This window comes from Ranitomeya imitator, chromosome 5, assembly GCF_032444005.1.
Source record: "Ranitomeya imitator isolate aRanImi1 chromosome 5, aRanImi1.pri, whole genome shotgun sequence".
Lineage (NCBI taxonomy): Eukaryota > Metazoa > Chordata > Amphibia > Anura > Dendrobatidae > Ranitomeya > Ranitomeya imitator.
In genome coordinates, this window is record NC_091286.1 from 61,360,955 (window position 1) to 61,387,888 (window position 26,934).

The following is a 26,934-nucleotide window of genomic DNA, read 5'->3' on the forward strand; positions in this document are numbered from 1 at the left end:
TCAAACTGACTTCAAATGTGAGGTGGTCCCTAAAAAAAATGGTTTTGTAAATTTCGTTGTAAAAATGACAAATCGCTGGTCGAATTTTAACCCTTATAACTTCCTAACAAAAAAAAATTTTGTTTCCAAAATTGTGCTGATGTAAAGTAAACATGTGGGAAATGTTATTTATTAACTATTTTGTGTCACATATCTCTCTGGTTTAACAGAATAAAAATTCAAAATGTGAAAATTGCGAAATTTTCAAAATTTTCGCCAAATTTCCGTGTTTATCACAAATAAATGCAGAATTTATTGACCTAAATTTACCACTAACATGAAGCCCAATATGTCACGAAAAAACAATCTCAGAACCGCTAGGATCCGTTGAAGCGTTCCTGAGTTATTACCTCATAAAGGGACACTGGTCAGAATTGCAAAAAACGGCAAGGTCTTTAAGGTCAAAATAGGCTGGGTCTTGAAGGGGTTAAAGTCCATGGGTCTGTGTAAAACACGTACCGCACACGGATGTTGTCCGTGTGCCGTGCAGGAAGCCCCATTCATTTCTTCTCTCCAGCAGCGTTTGCTGGAAAGAAGGAATGAATAATCTTTTTTTTTTTTTTTTTAATAAAGTTGCCGGTAATCTGCGCCCCCCCACTGGCATTAAAATACTTACCCAGCTCCCTCGGCGCTTACATCCTTTCAGCGTCGCTGCTTGTCCTGTATGAGCGATCTCGTGGTGCCGCTTATTACAGTAATGAATATGCAGCTCCACCCCTATGGGAGGTGGAGCTGCATATTCATCACTGTAATGTTACACATAACACCAGTGTGTAGCCAGTATAACATCAGTGTACCCAGTATAACACTAGTATATCCAGTATACCATCAGTGTACCCAGCATAACACCAGTGTGTAGCCAGTATAACATCAGTGTACCCAGTATACCATTAGTGTGTACCAGGATATCATCAGTCTGTACTATCATTGTACCCAGTATAACACCAATATGCCACCAGTGTACCCAGCATGCCACCAGTATACCATCAGTGTGTACCCAATATAACACCAGTGTATACCCAGTATACCATCAGTTTTTACCACCAGTGTGTACCCAGTACACCCCCAGTATTCCATCAGTCTGCACCACCAGTGTGTACCCAGTATTGCACATGTACCCAGCATACCACCAGTATACCATCAATGTGTACCCAGTATAACACCAGTAAGCCACCAATGTACCCAGTATACCATCAGTGTACCCAGTATACCATCAGTCTTTACCACCAGTGTGTACCCAGTACACCATTAGTCTACCCCACCAGTGTCCAGTGTGTACCCAGTATACCACATGTACCTAGCACACTACCAGTGTGTACCCAGTATAACACCAGCATGCCACCAGTATAACACCAGTGTGTACCCAGTATACCATCAGTCTACCCCACCAGTGTGTACCCAGTATACCACATGTACCCAGCATACCACCAACGTAATCAGCCTACCACCAGTGTGTACCCAGTATACAATCAGTCTGTATCACCAGTGTGTACCGAATACCACCAGTGTACTCCGTATACCACCAGTGTAAACTCAGTGTACCCCCAGTATACACTCTGTAAACTTAGTACAGCCCCAGTATAATGCTCATGTACATGTCTGCTGTGTAAAATCAAAGACCCTAGAATGATGTATTACCTCCTAATTGTCCTTTCTGAGAAAGCTGGGTGCCCGCTAATGCGGAGACCGTTACAGCTTTTGTCAGGTTTGTCTCCCCAGCTTTCCCAGACTCCTGACAGATACAAATATCTAAACAGTCAATAGTGGCACACTCACTAACAGTTGGTGCCCAGAGGAAAAAATAATCATATAGTAGAAAAATAACCTCCGGCACTCAAAAACATTTCCACTCTTGTTTCTTTCTTGAGAAATTTATTTATTTATTTATCTTCAACACTCAGCCGATATTTGATATAGACATCAAAAGTATCCCAACGTTTCGGCACATTTATGCCTATACAAATATCTGCACACGGGTTGAATGTGCAGCAGATTTATTGTAATTTCTAGGCAGATGGTCGTGTTATTGTCGTTTTGTTTTTTTTTCCATTTGGGACAGAAAGTAACGTCTGGGTGACGTCTCAGGGAATGATGAAAACAGCAAGAGGAAGGTAATGTAATTTTTGTTGTGGATTTCTGTCAGACTTGCAGCAAAATTCACTGATCCTGCTCTGATTACTCTAGAGGTTCTGCATGTGAGTACTTTGCAGCCAGGCTGACCTGGAAATACGCAGGAGATAACTGTTAACCCCTTAATCCCATATGACGTACTATCCCGTCCAGGTGACCTGGGACTTAATTCCCATGGACGGGATAGTACGTCATATGCGATCGGCCGCGCTCACGGGGGGAGCGCGGCCGATCGCGGCCGGGTGTCAGCTGCCTATCGCAGCTGACATCCGGCACTATGTGCCAGGAGCGGTCACGGACCGCTCCCGGCACATTAACCCCCGGCACACCGCGATCAAAGATGATCGCGGTGTGCCGGCGGTGCAGGGAAGCATCGCGCAGGGAGGGGGCTCCCTGCGGGCTTCCCTGAGACGATCGGTACACGGTGATGTGCTCACCGTGTACCGAGCGTCTTCTCCCTGCAGTCCCCGGATCCAAAATGGCCGCCGGGCTGCATCCGGGTCCTGCAGGGAGCACTTCCGGGTCAGGATCAGGCTGCAGCTGCAGCTCTAATCCTGCCCGGCTGTATGTTAGATCACCGATCTAACAGAGTGCTGTGCACACTGTCAGATCGGTGATCTGTGATGTCCCCCCCTGGGACAAAGTGAAAAAGTAAAAAAAAAAATTTCCACACTTGTAAAAAAAAAAATAAAAAAAAAATTCCTAAATAAAGCAGAAAAAAAAAAATATTATTCCCATAAATACATTTCTTTACATAAAAAAAAACAAAAAAACAATAAAAGTACACATATTTAGTATCGCCGCGTCCGTAACGACCCGACCTATAAAACTGGCCCACTAGTTAACCCCTTCAGTGAACACCGTAAGAAAAAAAAAAAAAAAACGAGCCAAAAAACAACGCTTTATTATCATAACGCTGAACAAAGAGTGGAATAACACGCGATCAAAAAGACGGATATAAATAACCATGTTACCTCTGAAAACGTCATCTTGTCCCGCAAAAAACGAGCCGCCATATAGCATCATAACCAAAAAAATAAAAAAGTTATAGTCCTCTGAATAAAGCGATGCCAAAATAATTATTTTTTCTATAAAATAGCTTTTATCGTATAAAAGCGCCAAAACATAAAAAAAATGATATAAATGAGGTGTCGCTGTAATCGTACTGACCCGAAGAATAAAACTGCTTCATCAATTTTACCAAACGCGGAACGGTATAAACGCCTCCCCCAAAAGAAATTCATGAATAGCTGGTTTTTGGTCATTCTGCCTCACAAAAAAATCGGAATAAAAAGCGATCAAAAACTGTCACGTGTCCGAAAATGTAACCGATAAAAACGTCAACTCGTCCCGCAAAAAACAAGACCTCACATGACTCTGTGGACCAAAATATGGAAAAATTATAGGTCTCAAAATGTGGAGACGCAAAAACTTTTTTGCTATAAAAAGCGTCTTTTAGTGTGTGACGGCTGCCAATCATAAAAATCCGCTAAAAAACTCGCTATAAAAGTAAATCAAACCCCCCTTCATCACCCCCTTAGTTAGGCTAGGTTCACATTGCGTTAATGGGTTAACGCTAACGGACAGCGTTGCACGGCGAAAATGTCACAATTAACGCCGTGCAACGGGTCCGTTAGCACAACCATTGACAGCAATGTGATTTTCAGGTGTAGCGCATCGCTAGAGCGTGCCATTTTCGGCTCGCGCTAGCAAGGTGCCATTCTTTTGTGGCGCGCCTCAGACGCTGCTTGCAGCGTCCGCGGCGCGCCCGAGGTCCGATCCCCGATCTTCCAGAGCGGGGACGTTAACGCGACCACTAAACACGACACCTAAAAAGACATTGTGTTAGCGCAATCCGCTAGTGCTAAACGGATTTCCCTAACGCAATGTGAACCTAGCCTTAGGGAAAAATAATAAAATTAAAAAAAATGTATTTATTTCCATTTTCCGGTTAGGGTTAGGGTTAGGGCTAGGGTTGGGGCTAGGGTTAGGGTTTGGATTACATTTACGGTTGGGATTAGGGTTGGGATTAGAATTAGGGGTGTGTCTGGGTTAGGTGTGTGGTTAGGGTTACAGTTGGGATTAGGGTTAGTGGTGCGTTTGGATTAGGGTTTCATTTATAATTGGGGGGTTTCCACTGTTTAGACACATCAGGGGCTCTCCAAACGCGACATGGCGTCCGATCTCAATTCCAGCCAATTCTGCATTGAAAAAGTAAAACAGTGCTCCTTCACTTCCGAGCTCTCCCGTGCGCCCAAACAGGGGTTTACCCCAACATATGGGGTATCAGCGTACTCGAGACAAATTGGACAACAACTTTTTGGGTCCAAGTTCTCTTGTTATCCTTGGGAAAATAAAAATTTGGGGGGCTAAAAATCATTTTTGTGGGAAAAAAAAGGATTTTTATTTTCACGGCTCTGCGTTGTAAACTGTAGTGAAACACTTGGGGGTTCAAAGTTTTCACAACACATCTAGATAAGTTCCATGGGAGGTCTAGTTTCCAATATGGGGTCACTTGTGGGTGGTTTCTACTGTTTGGGTACATCAGGGGCTCTGCAAATGCAACGTGACGCCTGCAGACCAATCCATCTAAGTCTGCATTCCAAATGGCGCTCCTTCCCTTCCGAGCTCTGCCATGAGCCCAAACAGTGGTTCCCCCCCACATATGGGGTATCAGCGTACTCAGGACAAATTGAACAACAACTTTTGGGGTCCAATTTATTCTGTTACCCTTGTAAAAATACAAAGCTGGGGGCTAAAAAATCATTTTTGTGAAAAAAAAAAGAATTTTTATTTTCACGGGTCTGCGTTATAAACTGTAGTGAAACACTTAGGGGTTCAAAGTTCTCACAACACATCTAGATAAGTTCCATGGGAGGTCTAGTTTCTAATATGGGGTCACTTGTGGGGGGTTTGTACTGTTTGGGTACATCAGGGGCTCTGCAAATGCAACGTGACTCCTGCAGACCAATCCATCTAAGTCTGCATTCCAAATGGCGCTCCTTCCCTTCCGAGCTCTGCCATGCGCCCAAACAGTGGTTCCCCCCCACATATGGGGTATCAGCGTACTCAGGACAAATTGGACAACAACTTTTGGGGTCCAATTTATTATGTTACCCTTGTGAAAATACAAAACTGGGGGCTAAAAAATTTTTGCGAAAAAAAAATAAATTTATTTTAACAGCTCTGCGTTATAAACTGTAGTGAAACACTTGGGGGTTCAAAGCTCTCAAAACACATCTAGATAAGTTCCTTAGAGGGTCTAGTTTCCAAAATGGTGTCACTTGTGGGGGTTTTTAATGTTTAGGCACATCAGGGGCTCTCCAAACCAACATGGCGTCCCATCTTAATTCCAGTCAATTTTGCATTGAAAAGTCAAATGGCGCTCCTTCCCTTCCGAGCTCTGCTATGCACCCAAAAAGTGGTTTACCCCCACATATGGGGTATCGTCGCACTCAGGACAAATTGCACAACAATTTTTGTGGTCTAATTTCTTCTCTTACCCTTGGGAAAATAAAAAATTGGGGGCGAAAAGATCATTTTTGTGAAAAAATAAGATTTTTTATTTTTACGGCTCTGCATTATAAACTTCTGTGAAGCACTTGTTGGGTCAAAGTGCTCACCACACATCTAGATAAGTTCCTTAAGGGGTCTACTTTTCAAAATGGTGTCACTTGTGAGGGGTTCCAATGTTTAGGCACATCAGGGGCTCTCCAAACGCAACATGGCGTCCCATCTCAATTCCAGTCAATTTTGCATTGAAAAGTCAAATGGCGCTCCTTTCCTTCCGAGCTCTGCCATGCGCCCAAACAGTGGTTTACCCCCACATATGGGGTATCGTCGCACTCAGGACAAATTGCACAACAACTTTTGTGGTCTAATTTCTTCTCTTACCCTTGGGAAAATAAAAAATTGGTGGCGAAAAGATTATTTTTGTGAAAAAATATGATTTTTTATTTTTACGGCTCTGCATTATAAACTTCTGTGAAGCACTTGTTGGGTCAAAGTGCTCACCACACCTCTAGATAAGTTCCTTAAGGGGTCTACTTTCCAAAATGGTGTCACTTGTGGGGATTTCAATGTTTAGGCACATCAGGGGCTCTCCAAACGCAACATGGCATCCCATCTCAATTCCAGTCAATTTTGCATTGAAAAGTAAAATGGCGCTCCTTCCCTTCCGAGCTCTGCCATACGCCCAAACAATGGTTTACACCCATATACGGGGTATCAGCGTACTCAGGACAAATTGGCCAACAATTTTTGAGGTTCAATTTCTTCTCTTACTCTTGGGAAAATAAAAAATTGGGGGCGAAAAGATCATTTTTGTGAAAAAATATGATTTTTTATTTTTACGGCTCTGCATTATAAACTTCTGTGAAGCAATTGGTGGGTCAAAGTGGTCACCACACATCTAGATAAGTTCCTTAGGGTGTCTACTTTCCAAAATGGTGTCACTTGTGGGGGGTTTCAATGTTTAGGCACATCAGTGGCTCTCCAAACGCAACATGGTGTCCCATCTCAATTCCTGTCAATTTTGCATTTAAAAGTCAAATGGCGCTCCTTCCCTTCCGAGCTCTGCCATGCGCCCAAACAGTGGTTTACCCCCACATATGGGGTATCAGCGTACTCAGTACAGATTGTACAACAATGTTTGGCATCCATTTTATCCTGTTACCCTTGGTAAAATAAAACAAATTGGAGCTGAAATAAATTTTGTGTGAAAAAAAGTTAAATATTCATTTTTATTTAAACATTCCAAAAATTCCTGTGAAACCCCTGAAGGGTTAATAAACTTCTTGAATGTGGTTTTGAGCACCTTGAGGGGTGCAGTTTTTAGAATGGTGTCACACTTGGGTATTTTCTATCATATAGACCCCTCAAAATGACATCAAATGAGATGTGGTCCCTAAAAAAAAATGGTGTTGTAAAAATGAGAAATTGCTGGTCAACTTTGAACCCTTATAACTCCCTAACAAAAAAAAATTTTGGTTCCAAAATTGTGCTGATGTAAAGGAGACATGTGGGAAATGTTACTTATTAAGTATTTTGCGTGACATATCTCTGTGATTTAAGGGCATAAAAATTTAAAGTTGGAAAATTGCGAAATTTTCAAAATTTTCGCCAAATTTCCGTTTTTTTCACAAATAAACGCAAGTTATATCGAATAAATGTTACTACTAAAATGAAGTACAATATGTCACGAGAAAACAATGTCAGAATCGCCAAGATCCGTTGAAGCGTTCCAGAGTTATAACCTCATAAAGGGACAGTGGTCAGAATTGTAAAAATTGGCCCGGTCATTAACGTGCAAACCACCCTCGGGGCTTAAGGGGTTAAGGTACCGTCACACTTAGCGACGCTGCAGCGATTCCGACGACGATCCGGATCGCTGCAGCGTCGCTGGAGAGCTGTCACACAGACAGCTCTCCAGCGACCAACGATGCCGGTAACCAGGGTAAACATCGGGTAACTAAGCGCAGGGCCGCACTTAGTAACCCGATGTTTACCCTGGTTACCATCCTAAAAGTAAAAAAAAACAACCACTACATACTTACCTACCGCTGTCTGTCCTCGGCGCTCTGCTTCTCTGCACTCCTCCTGCTCTGGCTGTGAGCACAGCGGCCGGAAAGCAGAGCGGTGACGTCACCGCTCTGCTTTCCGGCTGACCGACGCTCACAGCCAGTACAGGAGGAGTGCAGAGCACAGCGCTGGAGGACAGACAGCGGTAGGTAAGTATGTAGTGTTTGTTTTTTTTTACTTTTAGGATGGTAACCAGGGTAAACATCGGGTTACTAAGCGCGGCCCTGCGCTTAGTTACCCGATGTTTACCCTGGTTACCAGTGAAGACATCGCTGAATCGGTGTCACACACGCCGATTCAGCGATGTCTGCGGGGAGTCCAGCGACGAAACAAAGTTCTGGACTTTCTTCCCCGACCAGCGACAGCACAGCAGGGGCCTGATCGCTGCTGCCTGTCACACTGGACGATATCGCTAGCGAGGACGCTGCAACGTCACGGATCGCTAGCGATATCGTCTAGTGTGACGGTACCTTTAGCCGTTCCTTAGACAGACCACTCTCTGTCCTGAGTCTCCCACACAGATAAACGGTGCAGCCCAGCGTTCATGTGACAGGAAGGAATGGCACTGTGCACAATAAATAGGTAATTAGAAATTATACTTTAACCCCTTCACCTCCAGAGCCAGTTTTCACGTTCATGACCAGGTTCAATCTTTAAAATTTTGACCAGTATCACTTTTGGGAATTCCCTATACCTTTGCACTGTGTCTCAAAAGTAGTTTTCGACCAAATATGGGGTATCTGTGTACTCAGGATAAATTGTCTGGTCCCTTTTGCTCCTGTTACCCCTGTGAAAGCTAAAAAAACATTTTTGTATATCTTGGGCGTGCTCGTAGATTGTTTGTGCCCCCCCGGCTGTTGAACAATCTGAACACATGCAGGGGTTGCCTGTTTGTTAGGGAACCCCCACATGTATTCAGGCTGTGTAGCAGTCGCAAATCATGCAGCTGCGGAGACACAAACATAATCTACGAGCACGCCCAAGATACTCAGAGAACACCTGAGCATGCTCGGAAAACTCAAGTAACAAGCACACTCGCTCATCACTACTGCTAAGGCTATTTTCACACCAGCGTCGGTACGGGCCTGTCGCAGTGCGTCGCACGACGGATGCAACGTTTGGCAATCCGTCGCAATGCGTCGCTAATGAAAGTCTATGGAGAAAAAATGCATCCTGCAGGCAACTTTGCAGAATGCGTTTTTTCTTCAAAACGACGCATTGTGACGTGCGTCGAACGACGCTAGTGTGAAAGTAGCCTTAGCCATCCGGTGAGACTCGAGAGGGACGGAGCGCTATTTGCCTCCTGGAGGGCAGATTTTCCTAGAATAGTTTGTGAACTCCATATACAGGGCCCCTAAGTGCTAGAAAGCAGAGCAGAATCCCACCTAAAGTGACCTCATTTTGTAAATGGTACCCCTTTGAGAATTTATCTACAGGTGTGATGATTTGACTCCATGGGTGTTTTTCAGAAACAATCAGCAGTGGATGTTGCTAAGTGAAAATTGCAAATCTGCTATTGTAGTGACCATAACATTATGACCAGGTCATTTTTTTTTTTTACTTTTACAATAGTAACCAGGGTAAATATCGGGTTACTAAGCGCGGCCCTGCGCTTAGTAACCCGATATTTACCCTGGTTACCAGTGAACACATCGCTGGATCGGCGTCACACACACCGATCCAACGATGACAGCGGGTGATCAGCGACCAAAAAAAGGTCCTGATCATTCCCCAGCAACCAACAATCTCTCAGCAGGGGCCTGATCGTTGGTCGCTGTCACACATAACGAGATCGTTAGCGGGATCGTTGCTACGTCACAAAAAGCGTGACGTTGCAACGATATCGTTAACGAAATCGTTATGTGTGAAGGTACCTTAAATGTGGTTTAGGCACACTGTGGAGTTCAGAAGGGTGGGGGCACTTGGATTTGGGAGTGCAGAATTCCCTGTATTTCTTTTTGGGGGGGCGAGCAGCCATTTTGCTTTTGCAGAGCCTTTGTACTACCAGTAACATGGAAGCGACCTATATTTCTGTTAAGAGATGACGGACCTGAGTGGGGCTTTTTTTTTTTGTCGATTGAATTGATGCTTTTATTGGAAACATTTTACATAACGTTTGGGATCACATTTATCCGGCGCGCTTTGCTGAGCACTTACATTGGGGCTTTCATCTAAATCTCTGAATAACGTGATTCTAATGAAAACCTTTAGGGATCCAATCACTATAGTGAGGCAGCAGAGTTACTATGGACTCTGTCTGGCCTCTGCTCAGTGGTGTCCTTCTTTTCAGAAGCGCACAATACTGTGTGGACAGCGCTTTTATGTATGCCTAAAAAGATGGATACCGCCAGATCACAGGCCAGACGACATCCACAGTGCCTCCATCTGCCTCTTTATAGGGAATCTTTTGCCGGAGGTTCTGTCTGAATCACGTATTTCAGAGATTTACACGAATACTACAGTATAAGCATTCAGCGTAGAGTGCAGGATAAATGTGAGCCAAGCCTTACTGTGATGTTTGGGAGGTAGAATGAACAAGTAATTTGTTTTATTTATTTTTTATGCCATTCCTCAGGCGGTATAAGTTATTAGACGACTTTATTCTTTGGGTTGGTACAATTACAACGATACCAGATATATTGGTTGGCTGCTGTCACACACCAAAAAAGAAGTTTTTTTTGCAAAAACTAGTTTTTGCATCTCCTTATTTAGACAGCTATAATGTTTCTATATTTCGTCTGACAGTCATGTGACAGCTCCTTTTTTGCGGGACAAGTTGATCTTTTTAGTAGTACCATTTTTGGGCTTCATGACTTTTTTTTTATCACTTTCTATTCCAATTTTTGGAAGCAGAATGAACAACTGTTTTTTTTTTAATGACATTCCTCCTGTGGTGAAATTGATAAGGCAGCTCTATTCTTTGGGTCCGTACGATTACAGCGATACCACATTTACATAATTTTTTTGTTTTGTTGCTTTTTCACAATAAAAAACTATTTTATAGAAAAAATATTTTTGCATCGCTGTATTCTGAGGCCCATGACTTCTGTTTTTACACTGATGGAGCTGTATGCCGGCTGATATTCTCAGTGATACCATTTTTATTTACAGTTTTCTTTTTGATCGTGTTTTATTCCACTTTTTGCTTGTTGCCTTGTTTTGTTTTTTTTTACAGTGTTCACTGAAAAGGTCAACTAGTGTGACCATTTTATAGGTCAGGTCGTTTCGGTTGCGACAATACCAAATGTGTCTCTTTTTTTACATTAAAATTCTTTTTATTTTTTTTATTTTGTGATTTAAAAAAAAAATGCTTTTACTTTTTTTAATTTTTTTGTACCCTAGTCTCATTATGGGACTTACCCTTTCAGCAATCTGATCACTGTTGTTAAGCATTGTAGTGCACCAGCATTGCAATGCTTTGTAAACTGTCAGTCTGCTCTCACACAAGCTTCTTAGACCATGCTCTGAGCATTGTCTAAAAAGCTTTCTAGAGCCTGGTGATCTGGATGTCATCATGACTGCCTCGGGTTATCATGGCAATGATCGGGCACTCACGATGATGTCGCAGGGGGCGCCGATCGGAGAAGGAGCCCCCTCCTCCTTCCTGCCTTCTAAATTCTGCTGTCGATATCGAGCACTGCGTTTAGGGGGTTAAATTGTCAAGAGCGATGCGGGTACCCCTCCTGGCAGTGAGAGCTGGGTGTCAGGTGCAATGTTAGTTGAGCATCCAATGGCAATCATGCTCACAGCTTCTGTGCGCGCAAAAACGTAATGACGTATCTATACGTCATAGGTTAGGAAATCCTTCCCTTCCATTACGTATGGATATGTCTTAGGGCATCATTTTATTTTTTTATTGCATAATCCAATAGTATATGTGTAAATAAGAAACTTTGTAATGTATTTTATCAGAGAAATCTCCCGTATTTTTTCCGACTATAAGACACACCTAGGTTTTAGAGGAGGAGAATAGAAACAAAATTGAAGCAGTAAATGTGGTCCTGACACACTGTTATGGGGAGGGGGGGATCTGCAGCGGAGACTTATAGGGGTAATGTCCCCCAATTCAGTACTAATATCCCCCATCCTTGTATATTTATGTTCTCATCCTGGTAGATATGCCCCGTCCTCATACAGGTATATATGATCCCCACCCTGGTATGTCCCCATCCAGGTGTGTACCATCCTGGTATACACTGGCCCCCACATCCTGGTATACACTGGCCCCCACATCCTGGTATACACTGGCCCCCACATTCTGGTATACACTGGCCCCCCCATCCTGGTATACACTGGCACCCCCCATCCTGTTATACATGGTTTCCTCATCCCCACCCTGCTATACTTGTCTTCCCCATGCCCATCCTGGTATACACTGACCCCCTATCCCCATCCTGGTATATTTTGCCCCCCATCGTGTTGCACAGATGAAAAAATAAACAATTCTGCACTCCTTCCCTCTGCTCTCTCGCAGCGCATGGCGTCCTGTTCTGATGTCAGCAGCTGATTTCAGCGTGTAATCATCGCATGGCGTCACTGTCGTGCGCCCCCACACTCCGAGGTCAGCTGCTGGAATATTCACTGCTCCCCATGCCCGAGACTATGGGAGAGGGGAGCAGTGAATATTCATTTTCTTTAATAGCAGACACACTGTTAGCCACAACCGCCGACTTTTGCAGCTGCCAGCTGATCATGTGTGCCTGCTATTAAAGAGAATGAATATTCACTGCTCTCCACTCCCATCGTCCCGCCTTCCTCGACTCTGGCTTCAGTGCATAAAGGTGTGAGGACCAGTGAATATTCATTCTCTTTAACAGCGGTCACACGTGTTGGCTGCAGCCGTCGGCTGACTCCTGTGACCCGCTTCTCTGCCGCTGCCGCTTCCCCCTTCCCACCCATCCACAGCTATATAAGGTACAAGCGGACTATAAGATGCCCCCCTTCCACTTTCCTCCAAAAGTTTGGAGAAATAAAGTGCGTCTTGTAGTCTGAAATATACAGTACTTCTTTCTCCTGGACAGATCATTTAGTTTCAAAATTCTCACTTTCTGGGTAAAAACATTGAATAGAGGAATAGCACTTTAAGAATGGGCACAAAACTACTGAATGTTTATGAATGCTTTTCATTTCTAACCTCATATCTAAAATAAAAAAAGTTATTACACCGCAGAGTGAAGTATAGCAATATTTCGGGCAATGTCCCCTTTGTCAGGGTTAAATAGGATATGTGATCAACTCATCTTTTGTCTATTGCGAATTTCTGGATAAAATCCGTATTGAATGAAGACACTCTTATCAGTAGCAAGTAGAAGTGTCAACTTCTTTTTAGAAGGGCGGGGAAGGAGGAAGGAGTAGCTCGAAGTTGGGATCCTGTCCCTTTATCCCCCTCTCCATCATCTGTAATCTGTATAGAATCTCATCAGTAGCAGCTGTCATCTCCTACCTTAGTAATGTAATAATCTGTCTTCACTGAATACAGATTTTACCTATGAATTGTACATTTTGAAAATAAAAAAATCAGTTCTGGCAGCGATAGAAGCAGATTTCTCTGATAAGATATACAGTAGTACAAAGTTTTTTTATTTTCACTTGTACTATTGATGTATGAAATAAAAATTAAAATGGTTGCACTCTAAGCATTGACATGCCTATATGATACGGACTGTGGTTGGATTGCAATGCCTATCTTGACCGCTGGTCTCCTGATCTGAACAATCCGCCTCACCGATATTTATGTGCTCCATAGGTGCTGAGTGATGCGAAGGTCTCTTAATAAATTTGACACATCATGGGGCTCATTCACACGTCAGTTTTCATATATGAATTCTAGCTGTGTTTTTTACAGATAGAACTCATGCTTAATGTAGTCTATGGGGCCGTTCACATGTCTCTGCGAATTTGAGCAGACCAATCGGACATGTCCGATATTGATCTGATCAAAATTTACAATTCTAGACTATGGAGGTGTAAAATAATCGGGCCGCACTCGAATGCGACCCAGGTGCTGACCGTTTTGTCGTGATTTGCTAGTTAGGAGAAAGTACAGAAACCTTTTTTATTTTCCTGATGCTGGAAAAACAGATGAAACTCCGACCAAACTCTGATGACACTGAAGAAAATCACTGATGGAACTAGGACCATTTTTCTTCTACCTGAAAATAAAAAAGTTATCCTTACTCTGACGTAATCTTCATCAAGGATACCAAAGCTCTTCAGCTCCAAGGACGTCCACCCATTTCTTCTGATACATGTTGGCACCAATGACACGGCAAGGAAGGACCTACCGACAATCTGCAAGGACTTTGAAGAGTTGGGGAAGAAAGTAAAGGAACTGGATGCACAGGTAGTTTTTTCTTCTATCCTTCCAGTAGACGGGCATGGCACCAGGAGATGGAACAGGATCCTTGATGCAAACAACTGGCTAAGACGATGGTGCAGACAACAAGGATTTGGATTCCTGGACCACGGTGTGAATTACTGGTATGATGGACTCCTCGCCAGAGACGGACTACACCTCAACAAACCTGGGAAACACACATTCGCCAGAAGACTCGCTACACTCATCAGGAGGGCGTTAAACTAGAAGAAGAGGGGACGGGAAGAAAAACATTAGACTCGAACAAAGACGACCCAGGAAAACATACTCAGAAGAGAGGTAAGAACATTTCTAAAACAATCCACAGTGAGGAGATTGGAACAAAACAAAATCCTCTAAACTGCATGCTCGCAAACGCCAGAAGCCTGACAAACAAGATGGAAGAACTAGAAGCAGAAATATCTACAGGTAACTTTGACATAGTGGGAATAACCGAGACATGGTTAGATGAAAGCTATGACTGGGCAGTTAACTTACAGGGTTACAGTCTGTTTAGAAAGGATCGTAAAAATCGGAGAGGAGGAGGGGTTTGTCTCTATGTAAAGTCTTGTCTAAAGTCCACTTTAAAGGAGGATATTAGCGAAGGGAATGAGGATGTCGAGTCCATATGGGTTGAAATTCATGGAGGGAAAAATGGTAACAAAATTCTCATTGGGGTCTGTTACAAACCCCCAAATATAACAGAAAGCATGGAAAGTCTACTTCTAAAGCAGATAGATGAAGCTGCAACCCATAATGAGGTCCTGGTTATGGGGGACTTTAACTACCCGGATATTAACTGGGAAACAGAAACCTGTGAAACCCATAAAGGTAACAGGTTTCTGCTAATAACCAAGAAAAATTATCTTTCACAATTGGTGCAGAATCCAACCAGAGGAGCAGCACTTTTAGACCTAATACTATCTAATAGACCTGACAGAATAACAAATCTGCAGGTGGTTGGGCATTTAGGAAATAGCGACCACAATATTGTGCAGTTTCACCTGTCTTTCACTAGGGGGACTTGTCAGGGAGTCACAAAAACATTGAACTTTAGGAAGGCAAAGTTTGAACAGCTTAGAGATGCCCTTAATCTGGTAGACTGGGACAATATCCTCAGAAATAAGAATACAGATAATAAATGGGAAATGTTTTAAGAACATCCTAAATAGGCAGTGTAAGCGGTTTATACCTTGTGGGAATAAAAGGACTAGAAATAGGAAAAACCCAATGTGGCTAAACAAAGAAGTAAGACAGGCAATTAACAGTAAAAAGAAAGCATTTGCACTACTAAAGCAGGATAGCACCATTGAAGCTCTAAAAAACTATAGGGAGAAAAATACTTTATCTAAAAAACTAATTAAAGCTGCCAAAAAGGAAACAGAGAAGCACATTGCTAAGGAGAGTAAAACTAATCCCAAACTGTTCTTCAACTATATCAATAGTAAAAGAATAAAAACTGAAAATGTAGGCCCCTTAAAAAATAGTGAGGAAAGAATGGTTGTAAATGACGAGGAAAAAGCTAACATATTAAACACCTTCTTCTCCACGGTATTCACGGTGGAAAATGAAATGCTAGGTGAAATCCCAAGAAACAATGAAAACCCTATATTAAGGGTCACCAATCTAACCCAAGAAGAGGTGCGAAACCGGCTAAATAAGATTAAAATAGATAAATCTCCGGGTCCGGATGGCATACACCCACGAGTACTAAGAGAACCAAGTAATGTAATAGATAAACCATTATTTCTTATTTTTAGGGACTCTATAGCGACAGGGTCTGTTCCGCAGGACTGGCGCATAGCAAATGTGGTGCCAATATTCAAAAAGGGCTCTAAAAGTGAACCTGGAAATTATAGGCCAGTAAGTCTAACCTCTATTGTTGGTAAAATATTTGAAGGGTTTCTGAGGGATGTTATTCTGGATTATCTCAATGAGAATAACTGTTTAACTCCATATCAGCATGGGTTTATGAGAAATCGCTCCTGTCAAACCAATCTAATCAGTTTTTATGAAGAGGTAAGCTATAGACTGGACCACGGTGAGTCATTGGACGTGGTATATCTCGATTTTTCCAAAGCGTTTGATACCGTGCCGCACAAGAGGTTGGTACACAAAATGAGAATGCTTGGTCTGGGGGAAAATGTGTGTAAATGGGTTAGTAACTGGCTTAGTGATAGAAAGCAGAGGGTGGTTATAAATGGTATAGTCTCTAACTGGGTCGCTGTGACCAGTGGGGTACCGCAGGGGTCAGTATTGGGACCTGTTCTCTTCAACATATTCATTAATGATCTGGTAGAAGGTTTACACAGTAAAATATCGATATTTGCAGATGATACAAAACTATGTAAAGCAGTTAATACAAGAGAAGATAGTATTCTGCTACAGATGGATCTGGATAAGTTGGAAACTTGGGCTGAAAGGTGGCAGATGAGGTTTAACAATGATAAATGTAAGGTTATACACATGGGAAGAGGGAATCAATATCACCATTACACACTGAACGGGAAACCACTGGGTAAATCTGACAGGGAGAAGGATTTGGGGATCCTAGTTAATGATAAACTTACCTGGAGCAGCCAGTGCCAGGCAGCAGCTGCCAAGGCAAACAGGATCATGGGGTGCATTAAAAGAGGTCTGGATACACATGATGAGAGCATTATACTGCCTCTGTACAAATCCTTAGTTAGACCGCACATGGAGTACTGTGTCCAGTTTTGGGCACCGGTGCTCAGGAAGGATATAATGGAACTAGAGAGAGTACAAAGGAGGGCAACAAAATTAATAAAGGGGATGGGAGAACTACAATACCCAGATAGATTAGCGAAATTAGGATTATTTAGTCTAGAAAAAAGACGACTGAGGGGCGATCTAATAACCATGTATAAGTATATAAGGGGACAATACAAATATCTCGCTGAGGATCTGTTTATACCAAGGAAGGTGACGGGCACAAGGGGGCATTCTTTGCGTCTGGAGGAGAGAAGGTTTTTCCACCAACATAGAAGAGGATTCTTTACTGTTAGGGCAGTGAGAATCTGGAATTGCTTGCCTGAGGAGGTGGTGATGGCGAACTCAGTCGAGGGGTTCAAGAGAGGCCTGGATGTCTTCCTGGAGCAGAACAATATTGTATCATACAATTATTAGGTTCTGTAGAAGGACGTAGATCTGGGTATTTATTATGATGGAATATAGGCTGAACTGGATGGACAAATGTCTTTTTTCGGCCTTACTAACTATGTTACTATGTTACTATGTAAGACTGGTGTACAAAATGCTTGATGTATCGAGGCCATTATATTATTGTTGTATAGTAGGTAGGATGCTGGCGCAGTGGTTAGCACTGAGGCCTTGCAGCGCTGGGGTCCTGGGTTCAAATCCCACCAAGGACAACATCTGAAAGGAGTTTGTATGTTCTCCCCGTGTTTGCGTGGGTTTCCTCCGGGTTCTCCAGTTTCCTCCCACATTCCAAAAACATACTGATGGGGAATTTAGATTGTGAGCCCCAATGGGGATAGTGATGATAATGTCTGTACAGCCTGTTGTGAATTCTGTGGCTGAATTCACTCCTGTGGTCACAAGTGGTACTGCAGCTTCTGAGCTTCCTCCCTCAGGTGTTCTGGTGAGCTCGTTAACTGCTTCATTACTTAACTCCGCCTGATGCTGCTATCCTTGCTCCTTGTCAATGTTTCAGTGTTGGATCTGAGCTTCTCCTGATTGTTCCTGTGACCTGCTGCTCTGTATAGCTAAGTGCTTTTTGCTTTTTTGTTGCTTTTTTTCTGTCCAGCTTGTCTTTTGTTTTGCTAGAAGCTCTGAGACGCAAAGGGGGTACCGCCGTGCCGTTAGTTCGGCACGGTGGGTTTTTTTTGCCCCCTTTGCGTGGTTTTGCTTTAGGGTTTTTTGTAGACTGCAAAGTTCGCTTTACTGTCCTCGCTCTGTCCTAGAATATCGGGCCCCACTTTGCTGAATCTATTTCATCCCTACGTTTTGTCTTTTCATCTTACTCACAGTCATTATATGTGGGGGGCTGCCTTTTCCTTTGGGGAATTTCTCTGGGGCAAGTCAGGCCTATTTTTCTATCTTCAGGCTAGCTAGTTTCTTAGGCTGTGCCGAGTTGCCTAGGTAGTTGTTAGGCGCAATCCACAGCCGCTTTTAGTTGTGTTTAGGATAGGATCAGGTGTGCAGTCTACAGAGTTTCCACGTCTCAGAGCTCGTTCTTGTATTTTTGGGTATTTGTCAGATCACTGTGTGCGCTCTGATCGCTAAGCACACTGAGTTTCTGGATTGCCTTCATAACACCTGTCATTAGCAGATATAACAGTACAAGGAGCCACACTAATGATTCTCAATAGAGGGAAAGAAAAAGTTCTGACATCATTTTTTTTTTTTTTTTTTCTGCTCTGTGTTCACTTTTTTTTTTCCCCTAGACATTTGGGTGATTCTGGACACAGGTGTGGACATGGATATTCAGGGTCTGTGCTCTTCAATGGATACTCTCGTTATAAATGTACAAAAAATTCAAGATACTATTGATCAGAAATCTATGTTAGAACCAAGAATTCCTATTCCTGATTTGTTTTTTGGAGATAGAACTAAGTTTCTAAGTTTCAAAAATAATTGTAAGCTATTTCTGGCCTTGAAACCTCATTCTTCTGGTAATCCTATTCAACAGGTTTTGATTATTATTTCTTTTTTGCGCGGCGACCCTCAAGACTGGGCATTTTCTCTTGCGCCAGGAGACCCTGCATTGAGTAGTGTCGATGCGTTTTTCCTGGCGCTCGGATTGCTGTACGATGAGCCTAATTCAGTGGATCAGGCTGAGAAAAATTTGCTGGCTTTGTGCCAGGGTCAGGATGATATAGAAGTATATTGTCAGAAATTTAGGAAATGGTCAGTACTCACTCAGTGGAATGAATCTGCGCTGGCAGCTTTGTTCAGAAAGGGTCTCTCTGAGGCTCTTAAGGATGTCATGGTGGGATTTCCTATGCCTGCTGGTTTGAATGAGTCTTTGTCTTTGGCCATTCAGATCGGTCGACGCTTGCGCGAGCGTAAATCTGTGCACCATTTGGCGGTACTGCCTGAGGTTAAACCTGAGCCTATGCAGTGCGATAGGACTATGACTAGAGTTGAACGGCAGGAATACAGACGTCTGAATGGTCTGTGTTTCTACTGTGGTGATTCCACTCATGCTATTTCTGATTGTCCTAAGTGCACTAAGCGGTCCGCTAGGTCTGCCGTCATTGGTACTGTACAGTCCAAATTCCTTCTGTCCATTACCTTGATATGCTCTTTGTCGTCGTTTTCTGTCATGGCGTTTGTGGATTCGGGCGCTGCCCTGAATCTGATGGATTTGGATTATGCTAAACGTTGTGGGTTTTTCTTGGAGCCTTTGCGGTGTCCTATTCCATTGAGAGGAATTGATGCTACACCTTTGGCCAAGAATAAACCTCAATACTGGGCCCAGCTGACCATGTGCATGGCTCCTGCACATCAGGAAGTTATTCGCTTTCTGGTGTTGCATAATCTGCATGATGTGGTCGTGTTGGGGTTGCCATGGCTACAAACCCATAATCCAGTATTGGATTGGAATTCCATGTCGGTATCCAGCTGGGGTTGTCAGGGGGTACATGGTGATGTTCCATTTTTGTCGATTTCGTCATCCACCCCTTCTGAGGTCCCAGAGTTCTTGTCTGATTATCAGGATGTATTTGAAGAGCCCAAGTCCGATGCTCTACCTCCGCATAGGGATTGTGATTGTGCTATCAATTTGATTCCTGGTAGTAAATTCCCTAAAGGTCGATTATTTAATTTATCCGTGCCCGAACACGCCGCTATGCGCAGTTATGTGAAGGAATCCCTGGAGAAGGGACATATTCGCCCATCGTCATCACCACTGGGAGCAGGGTTCTTCTTTGTAGCCAAGAAGGATGGTTCGCTGAGACCGTGTATTGATTACCGCCTTCTTAATAAGATCACTGTTAAATTTCAGTATCCCTTGCCATTGTTATCTGACTTGTTTGCTCGGATTAAGGGGGCTAGTTGGTTCACTAAGATAGATCTTCGTGGTGCGTATAATCTGGTGAGAATCAGGCAAGGAGATGAATGGAAAACTGCATTCAATACGCCCGAGGGTCATTTTGAGTATCTAGTGATGCCGTTCGGACTTGCCAATGCTCCATCTGTGTTTCAGTCTTTTATGCATGACATCTTCCGTGAGTATCTGGATAAATTCCTGATTGTTTACTTGGATGACATTTTGATCTTCTCAGATGATTGGGAGTCTCATGTAAAGCAGGTCAGAATGGTTTTTCAGGTCCTGCGTGCTAACTCTTTGTTTGTGAAGGGATCAAAGTGTCTCTTCGGTGTGCAGAAAGTTTCATTTTTGGGGTTCATCTTTACCCCTTCTACTATCGAGATGGATCCAGTTAAGGTCCAAGCCATCCAGGATTGGATTCAGCCGACATCTCTGAAAAGTCTGCAAAAGTTCCTGGGCTTTGCTAATTTTTATCGTCGCTTCATCTGTAATTTTTCTAGCATTGCCAAACCATTGACCGATTTGACCAAGAAGGGTGCTGATTTGGTTAATTGGTCTTCTGCTGCTGTGGAAGCTTTTCAGGAGTTGAAGCGTCGTTTTTGTTCTGCCCCTGTGTTGTGTCAGCCAGATGTTTCTCTTCCATTCCAGGTCGAGGTTGATGCTTCTGAGATTGGAGCAGGGGCGGTTTTGTCACAGAGAGGTTCTGATTGCTCAGTGATGAAACCATGTGCTTTCTTTTCCAGGAAGTTTTCGCCCGCTGAGCGTAATTATGATGTGGGCAATCGAGAGTTGCTGGCCATGAAGTGGGCATTCGAGGAGTGGCGTCATTGGCTTGAAGGAGCTAAGCATCGCGTGGTGGTATTGACTGATCATAAGAACTTGACTTATCTCGAGTCTGCCAAGCGCTTGAATCCTAGACAGGCCCGTTGGTCGTTATTTTTTGCCCGCTTCGACTTTGTGATTTCGTACCTTCCGGGCTCTAAAAATGTGAAGGCGGATGCTCTGTCTAGGAGTTTTGTGCCCGACTCTCCGGGTTTATCTGAGCCAGCGGGTATCCTCAAGGAAGGAGTCATTGTGTCTGCCATCTCCCCTGATTTGCGGCGGGTGCTGCAAAAATTTCAGGCGAATAAACCTGATCGTTGTCCAGCAGAGAAACTGTTAGTCCCTGATAGGTGGACTAATAAACTTATCTCTGAACTTCATTGTTCGGTGTTGGCTGGTCATCCTGGAATCTTTGGTACCAGAGAGTTAGTGGCTAGATCCTTCTGGTGGCCATCTCTGTCACGGGATGTACGTACTTTTGTGCAGTCCTGTGGGATTTGTGCTAGGGCTAAGCCCTGCTGTTCTCGTGCCAGTGGGTTGCTTTTGCCCTTGCCGGTCCCAAAGAGGCCTTGGACACATATTTCGATGGATTTCATTTCTGACCTTCCCGTTTCTTAAAAGATGTCAGTCATTTGGGTGGTCTGTGATCGCTTTTCTAAAATGGTCCATCTGGTGCCCTTGGCTAAATTGCCTTCCTCCTCTGATTTGGTACCTTTGTTCTTTCAGCATGTGGTTCGGTTGCATGGCATTCCTGAGAATATTGTTTCTGAGCCTTTTGTGGTAGGATGGGCATTGACCTATCCTTTTCCTCGGCTTTCCATCCTCAGACTAATGGCCAGACCGAACGAACCAATCAGACCTTGGAAACATATCTGAGATGTTTTGTTTCTGCAGACCAGGATGATTGGGTGTCCTTTTTGCCGTTGGCTGAGTTCGCCCTTAATAATCGGGCCAGCTCGGCTACCTTGGTTTCTCCATTTTTTTGCAATTCTGGGTTCCATCCTCGTTTCTCTTCAGGACAGGTTGAGTCTTCGGACTGTCCTGGTGTGGATTCTGTGGTGGATAGGTTGCAGCAGATCTGGACTCAGGTAGTGGACAATTTGATCTTGTCCCAGGAGAAAGCTCAACTTTTCGCTAATCGCAGACGCCGTGTGGGTCCCCGACTTCGTGTTGGGGATCTGGTTTGGTTATCTTCTCGTCATATTCCTATGAAGGTTTCCTCTCCTAAATTTAAACCTCGTTTTATTGGTCCGTATAGGATTTCTGAGGTTCTCAATCCTGTGTCTTTTCGTTTGACCCTCCCAGACTCCTTTTCCATACATAATGTATTCCATAGGTCGTTGTTGCGGAGATACGTGGCACCTATGGTTCCATCTGTTGAGCCTCCTGCCCCGGTTTTGGTGGAGGGGGAATTGGAGTATATTGTGGAGAAGATTTTGGATTCTCGTGTTTCTAGACGGAAACTCCAGTATCTGCTTAAATGGAAGGGTTATGCTCAGGAAGATAATTCCTGGGTTTTTGCCTCTGATGTTCATGCTTCCGATCTTGTTCGTGCCTTTCATGCGGCTCATCCTGGTCGGCCTGGGGGCTCTGGTGAGGGTTCGGTGACCCCTCCTCAAGGGGGGGGTACTGTTGTGAATTCTGTGGCTGAATTCACTCCTGTGGTCACAAGTGGTACTGCAGCTTCTGAGCTTCCTCCCTCAGGTGTTCTGGTGAGCTCGTTAACTGCTTCATTACTTAACTCCGCCTGATGCTGCTATCCTTGCTCCTTGTCAATGTTTCAGTGTTGGATCTGAGCTTCTCCTGATTGTTCCTGTGACCTGCTGCTCTGTATAGCTAAGTGCTTTTTGCTTTTTTGTTGCTTTTTTTCTGTCCAGCTTGTCTTTTGTTTTGCTGGAAGCTCTGAGACGCAAAGGGTGTACCGCCGTGCCGTTAGTTCGGCACGGTGGTTTTTTTTTGCCCCCTTTGCATGGTTTTGCTTTAGGGTTTTTTGTAGACTACAAAGTTCGCTTTACTGTCCTCGCTCTGTCCTAGAATATCGGGCCCCACTTTGCTGAATCTATTTCATCCCTACGTTTTGTCTTTTCATCTTACTCACAGTCATTATATGTGGGGGGCTGCCTTTTCCTTTGGGGAATTTCTCTGGGGCAAGTCAGGCCTATTTTTCTATCTTCAGGCTAGCTAGTTTCTTAGGCTGTGCCGAGTTGCCTAGGTAGTTGTTAGGCGCAATCCACAGCCGCTTTTAGTTGTGTTTAGGATAGGATCAGGTGTGCAGTCTACAGAGTTTCCACGTCTCAGAGCTCGTTCTTGTATTTTTGGGTATTTGTCAGATCACTGTGTGCGCTCTGATCGCTAAGCACACTGAGTTTCTGGATTGCCTTCATAACACCTGTCATTAGCAGATATAACAACAGCCCTGCTGAATATGATGGCGCTATATAAGGAAGTATCTACTATATAATTGTCTAAGGGTCACTTCTATCTTTCTGTCTGTCCCGGATATTCATTGGTCGCGGCCTCTGTCTGTCATTGAATCCAAGTTGCTGATTGGTCGTGGCAAAACGCCCACCACCATTGCCACGACCAATCAGCGATGGGCGCAGTCCGGCGGCAACATGGCCGCTCCTTCCTCCCCGCAGTCAGTGCCCGCTCCGTACTCCCCTCCAGTCAGCGCTTACACAGGGTTAATGGCAGCGCTAATGGACCGCGTTATGCCGCAGTGTAACGCACTCCATTAACGCTCCTATTAACCCTGTGTGACCAACTTTTTTACTATTGAGGCTGCCTATGCAGCCTCAATAGTAAAAAGATCTAATGTTAATAATAATAAAAAAAACCATCATATACTCACATTCCGGCGCCTTTCCCGCTTCTCGCAACGCTCCGGTAACCGCTCCATGCAAGCGGCAGGTTCCAGTGGCAAGGATGGTATGCGACAAGGACCTGCCACGACATCACGGTCATGTGGCCGCGACGTCATCACAGGTCCTGCGCCCATACCAACCCTGGGACCGGAAGCTGCCGCGTGCACCACACACAGGGTCAGGACTTCAACGGAGGGCGAGTATATGTTTATTTTTTATTTTAAGTCTGTATAATACATGGCTCTGTGCTGTATACTCTGTCGCTGTGCAATATACTACGTGACTGGGCAATATACTACGTGACTGGGCAATATACTATGTGACTGGGCAATATGCTACGTGGCTGGGCAATATGCTACGTGGTTGGGCAATATACTACGTGGCTGGCTAATATACTATGTGGCTGGGCAATATACTATGTGGCTGTGCAATATACTACGTAGCTGGGCAATATACTATGTGGCTGGGCAATATACTACGTGGCTGGGCAATATGTTAGGTGACTGGGCAATATACTATGTGGCTGGGCAATATACTACGTGGCTGGGCAATATACTACGTGGCTGGGCAATATACTACATGACTGGGCAATATACTGCGTGGCTGGGCAATATACTACGTGGCTGGGCAATATACTACGTGGCTGGGCAATATACTGCGTGGCTGGGCAATATACTACGTGGCTGGGCAATATACTACGTGGCTGGGCAATATACTACGTGACTGGGCAATATACTACGTGGCTGGGCAATATACTACGTGGCTGGGCAATATACTACGTGGCTGGGCAATATACTACGTGACTGGGCAATATACTACATGGCTGGGCAATATACTACATGGCTGGGCAATATACTACGTGGCTGGGCAATATACTACGTAGCTGGGCAATATACTACGTAGCTGGGCAATATACTACGTAGCTGGGCAATATACTACGTGGCTCTGTGCTGTATACTACGTGGCTGGGCAATATACTACGTGGCTGGGCAATATACTACGTGGCTGGGCAATATACTACGTAGCTGGGCAATATACTACGTGGCTGGGCAATATATTACGTGGCTGGGCAATATACTACGTGGCTGGGCAATATGCTACGTGACTGGGCAATATACTACGTGGCTGGGCAATATACTACGTGGCTGGGCAATATACTACGTAGCTGGGCAATATACTACGTGGCTGGGCAATATACTACGTGGCTGGGCAATATACTACGTGACTGGGCAATATACTACGTGGCTGGGCAATATATTACGTGGCTGGGCAATATACTACGTGGCTGGGCAATATACTACGTGGCTGGGCAATATACTACGTGGCTGGGCAATATACTACGTGGCTCTGTGCTGTATACTACGTGGCTGGGCAATATACTACGTGGACATGCATATTCTAGAATACCCGATGCGTTAGAATCGGGCCACCATCTAGTCTATATATATATATAATTGTCTAAGGGTTTTTCCGTCTGTCTGTCTGTCCTGGAAATCCCGGCTCTCTGATTGGTCGAGGCCGCCAGGCCTCGACCAATCAGAGACCGGCACAGCATCGACGTAGAAATCCCGCGTCTCTGATTGGACGAGGCCGCCAGGCCTCAACCAATCAGCAACGGGCACAGCTACGATGATGTCATAAAGGATGTAGAAATCTCACGTTTCTGATTCAGCGATGGGCACAGTATCGACTTAGATGTCATAATGGTTGCCATGGCGACGATGATGTCATAAAGGTTGCCTCGACCAATCAGCGACGGGCACAGTCTGCCGCGAATTCTGGAATCATCATTGTCCATATACTACGGGGACATGCATATTCTAGAATACCCGATGCGTTAGAATCGGGCCACCATCTAGTAATAAATAATAGGCTTTGGATACTAGATTTCAGAAGATGCAATTTGTTCTGATTGAACTGATCTTGGGAAGGGATTTGCCCTCTATTTAGCATCTGCCTTATAAGAAAAGAATTTGTAACCAATCTGTGTCTTTTTTTTTTTTTTTTCAACTTAATCCGCTCTGCAGCCCATATTTCACTTTTCTTCATATTCATTCATCTACGTTTTAATGCTTCAGAACCAGGTACAAACAAGAAGACTCCCCAGCGATTCCCCAACTGTAAGCCTTGGAGTTCCTCCATTAATTCTCCATCGAATGATACTGATCAGCAGCTGGACATTTTCTGGGACCCTCATTCACCAACAACTTTTAAATTAGGTAACCGGAGTTGTAGCATAACTAATACACCCTGCATAAAAACCATGCAGGAAATTGACCTAAGGTGCAGATTTTTTTAATTCACATTTTGGATATTCAGCGGAGATTTCACCCCTGAAATCCATAAAAAATGTCTGCAACAAATCCACATGTAACGCATGTATCTTTTAGAGTTTGTTCTTCATTCACTGTAGGCAGTTTACTCAGACAGAGTTTGGTCAGATTTGTCACAATGTGAATAGAGCCTTACAAGAGGAAAGCTTTAGTATTCTCTGCCATACACTGCAGTCTGCATTGATTCTAGTGGACAAGATTATACGACAGAAAGCAGAGTTTCTACCGATTTCCATCCATAGTAGTAGAAATGCGGCCAAGACAGCGAGATCACAAAGGCATAGATGTACTTTTATTAGTAAGAAGACACTTCTGATTGTGATGTGATTGTCCTTATATTGGAAAAGGATACAAGCGTTATAATTTGTACAATTTAATTCTTTTTTTTTTTTTTGCAGAAAATGGAAGGAAGAAACTGGCTACAAATAAATGTACGGTTGACATATCGGATATAGTTAATAGAATTGCCCCGAAGGTAACTGATTGTTTAGTTTTATAGTTTTTTAAGGTCGAAGGTAGACTTCGGCTGCGGTCACACTAGCAGTATTTGGTCAGTATTTTACATCAGTATTTGTAAGCCAAAACCAGGAGTGGGTGATAAATGCAGAAGTGGTGCATATGTTTCTATTATACTTTTCCTCTAATTGTTCCACTCCTGGTTTTGGCTTACAAATACTGATGTAAAATACTGACCAAATACTGATAGTGTGATGGCAGCCTTAAAGGGATATTCCCATATCCTAGATCCTATCCCAATATATGTGGTAGGTGTAGAAA

The 26,934-nt window shown here is 43.8% G+C and overlaps 1 protein-coding gene across 1 annotated transcript in view; it reads left to right on the top strand.

The window, feature by feature from the left end:
• Window positions 1-26,934, top strand: part of ETAA1 (ETAA1 activator of ATR kinase) — a 51,256-nt gene that overhangs the window by 7,139 nt on the left and 17,183 nt on the right. Inside the window, exons 2-3 of the mRNA XM_069768728.1 lie at window positions 25,903-26,043; window positions 26,556-26,632. Of these exons, the coding sequence (XP_069624829.1) occupies window positions 25,903-26,043; window positions 26,556-26,632 (218 nt within the window). The remainder of the gene's footprint in view (window positions 1-25,902; window positions 26,044-26,555; window positions 26,633-26,934) is intronic.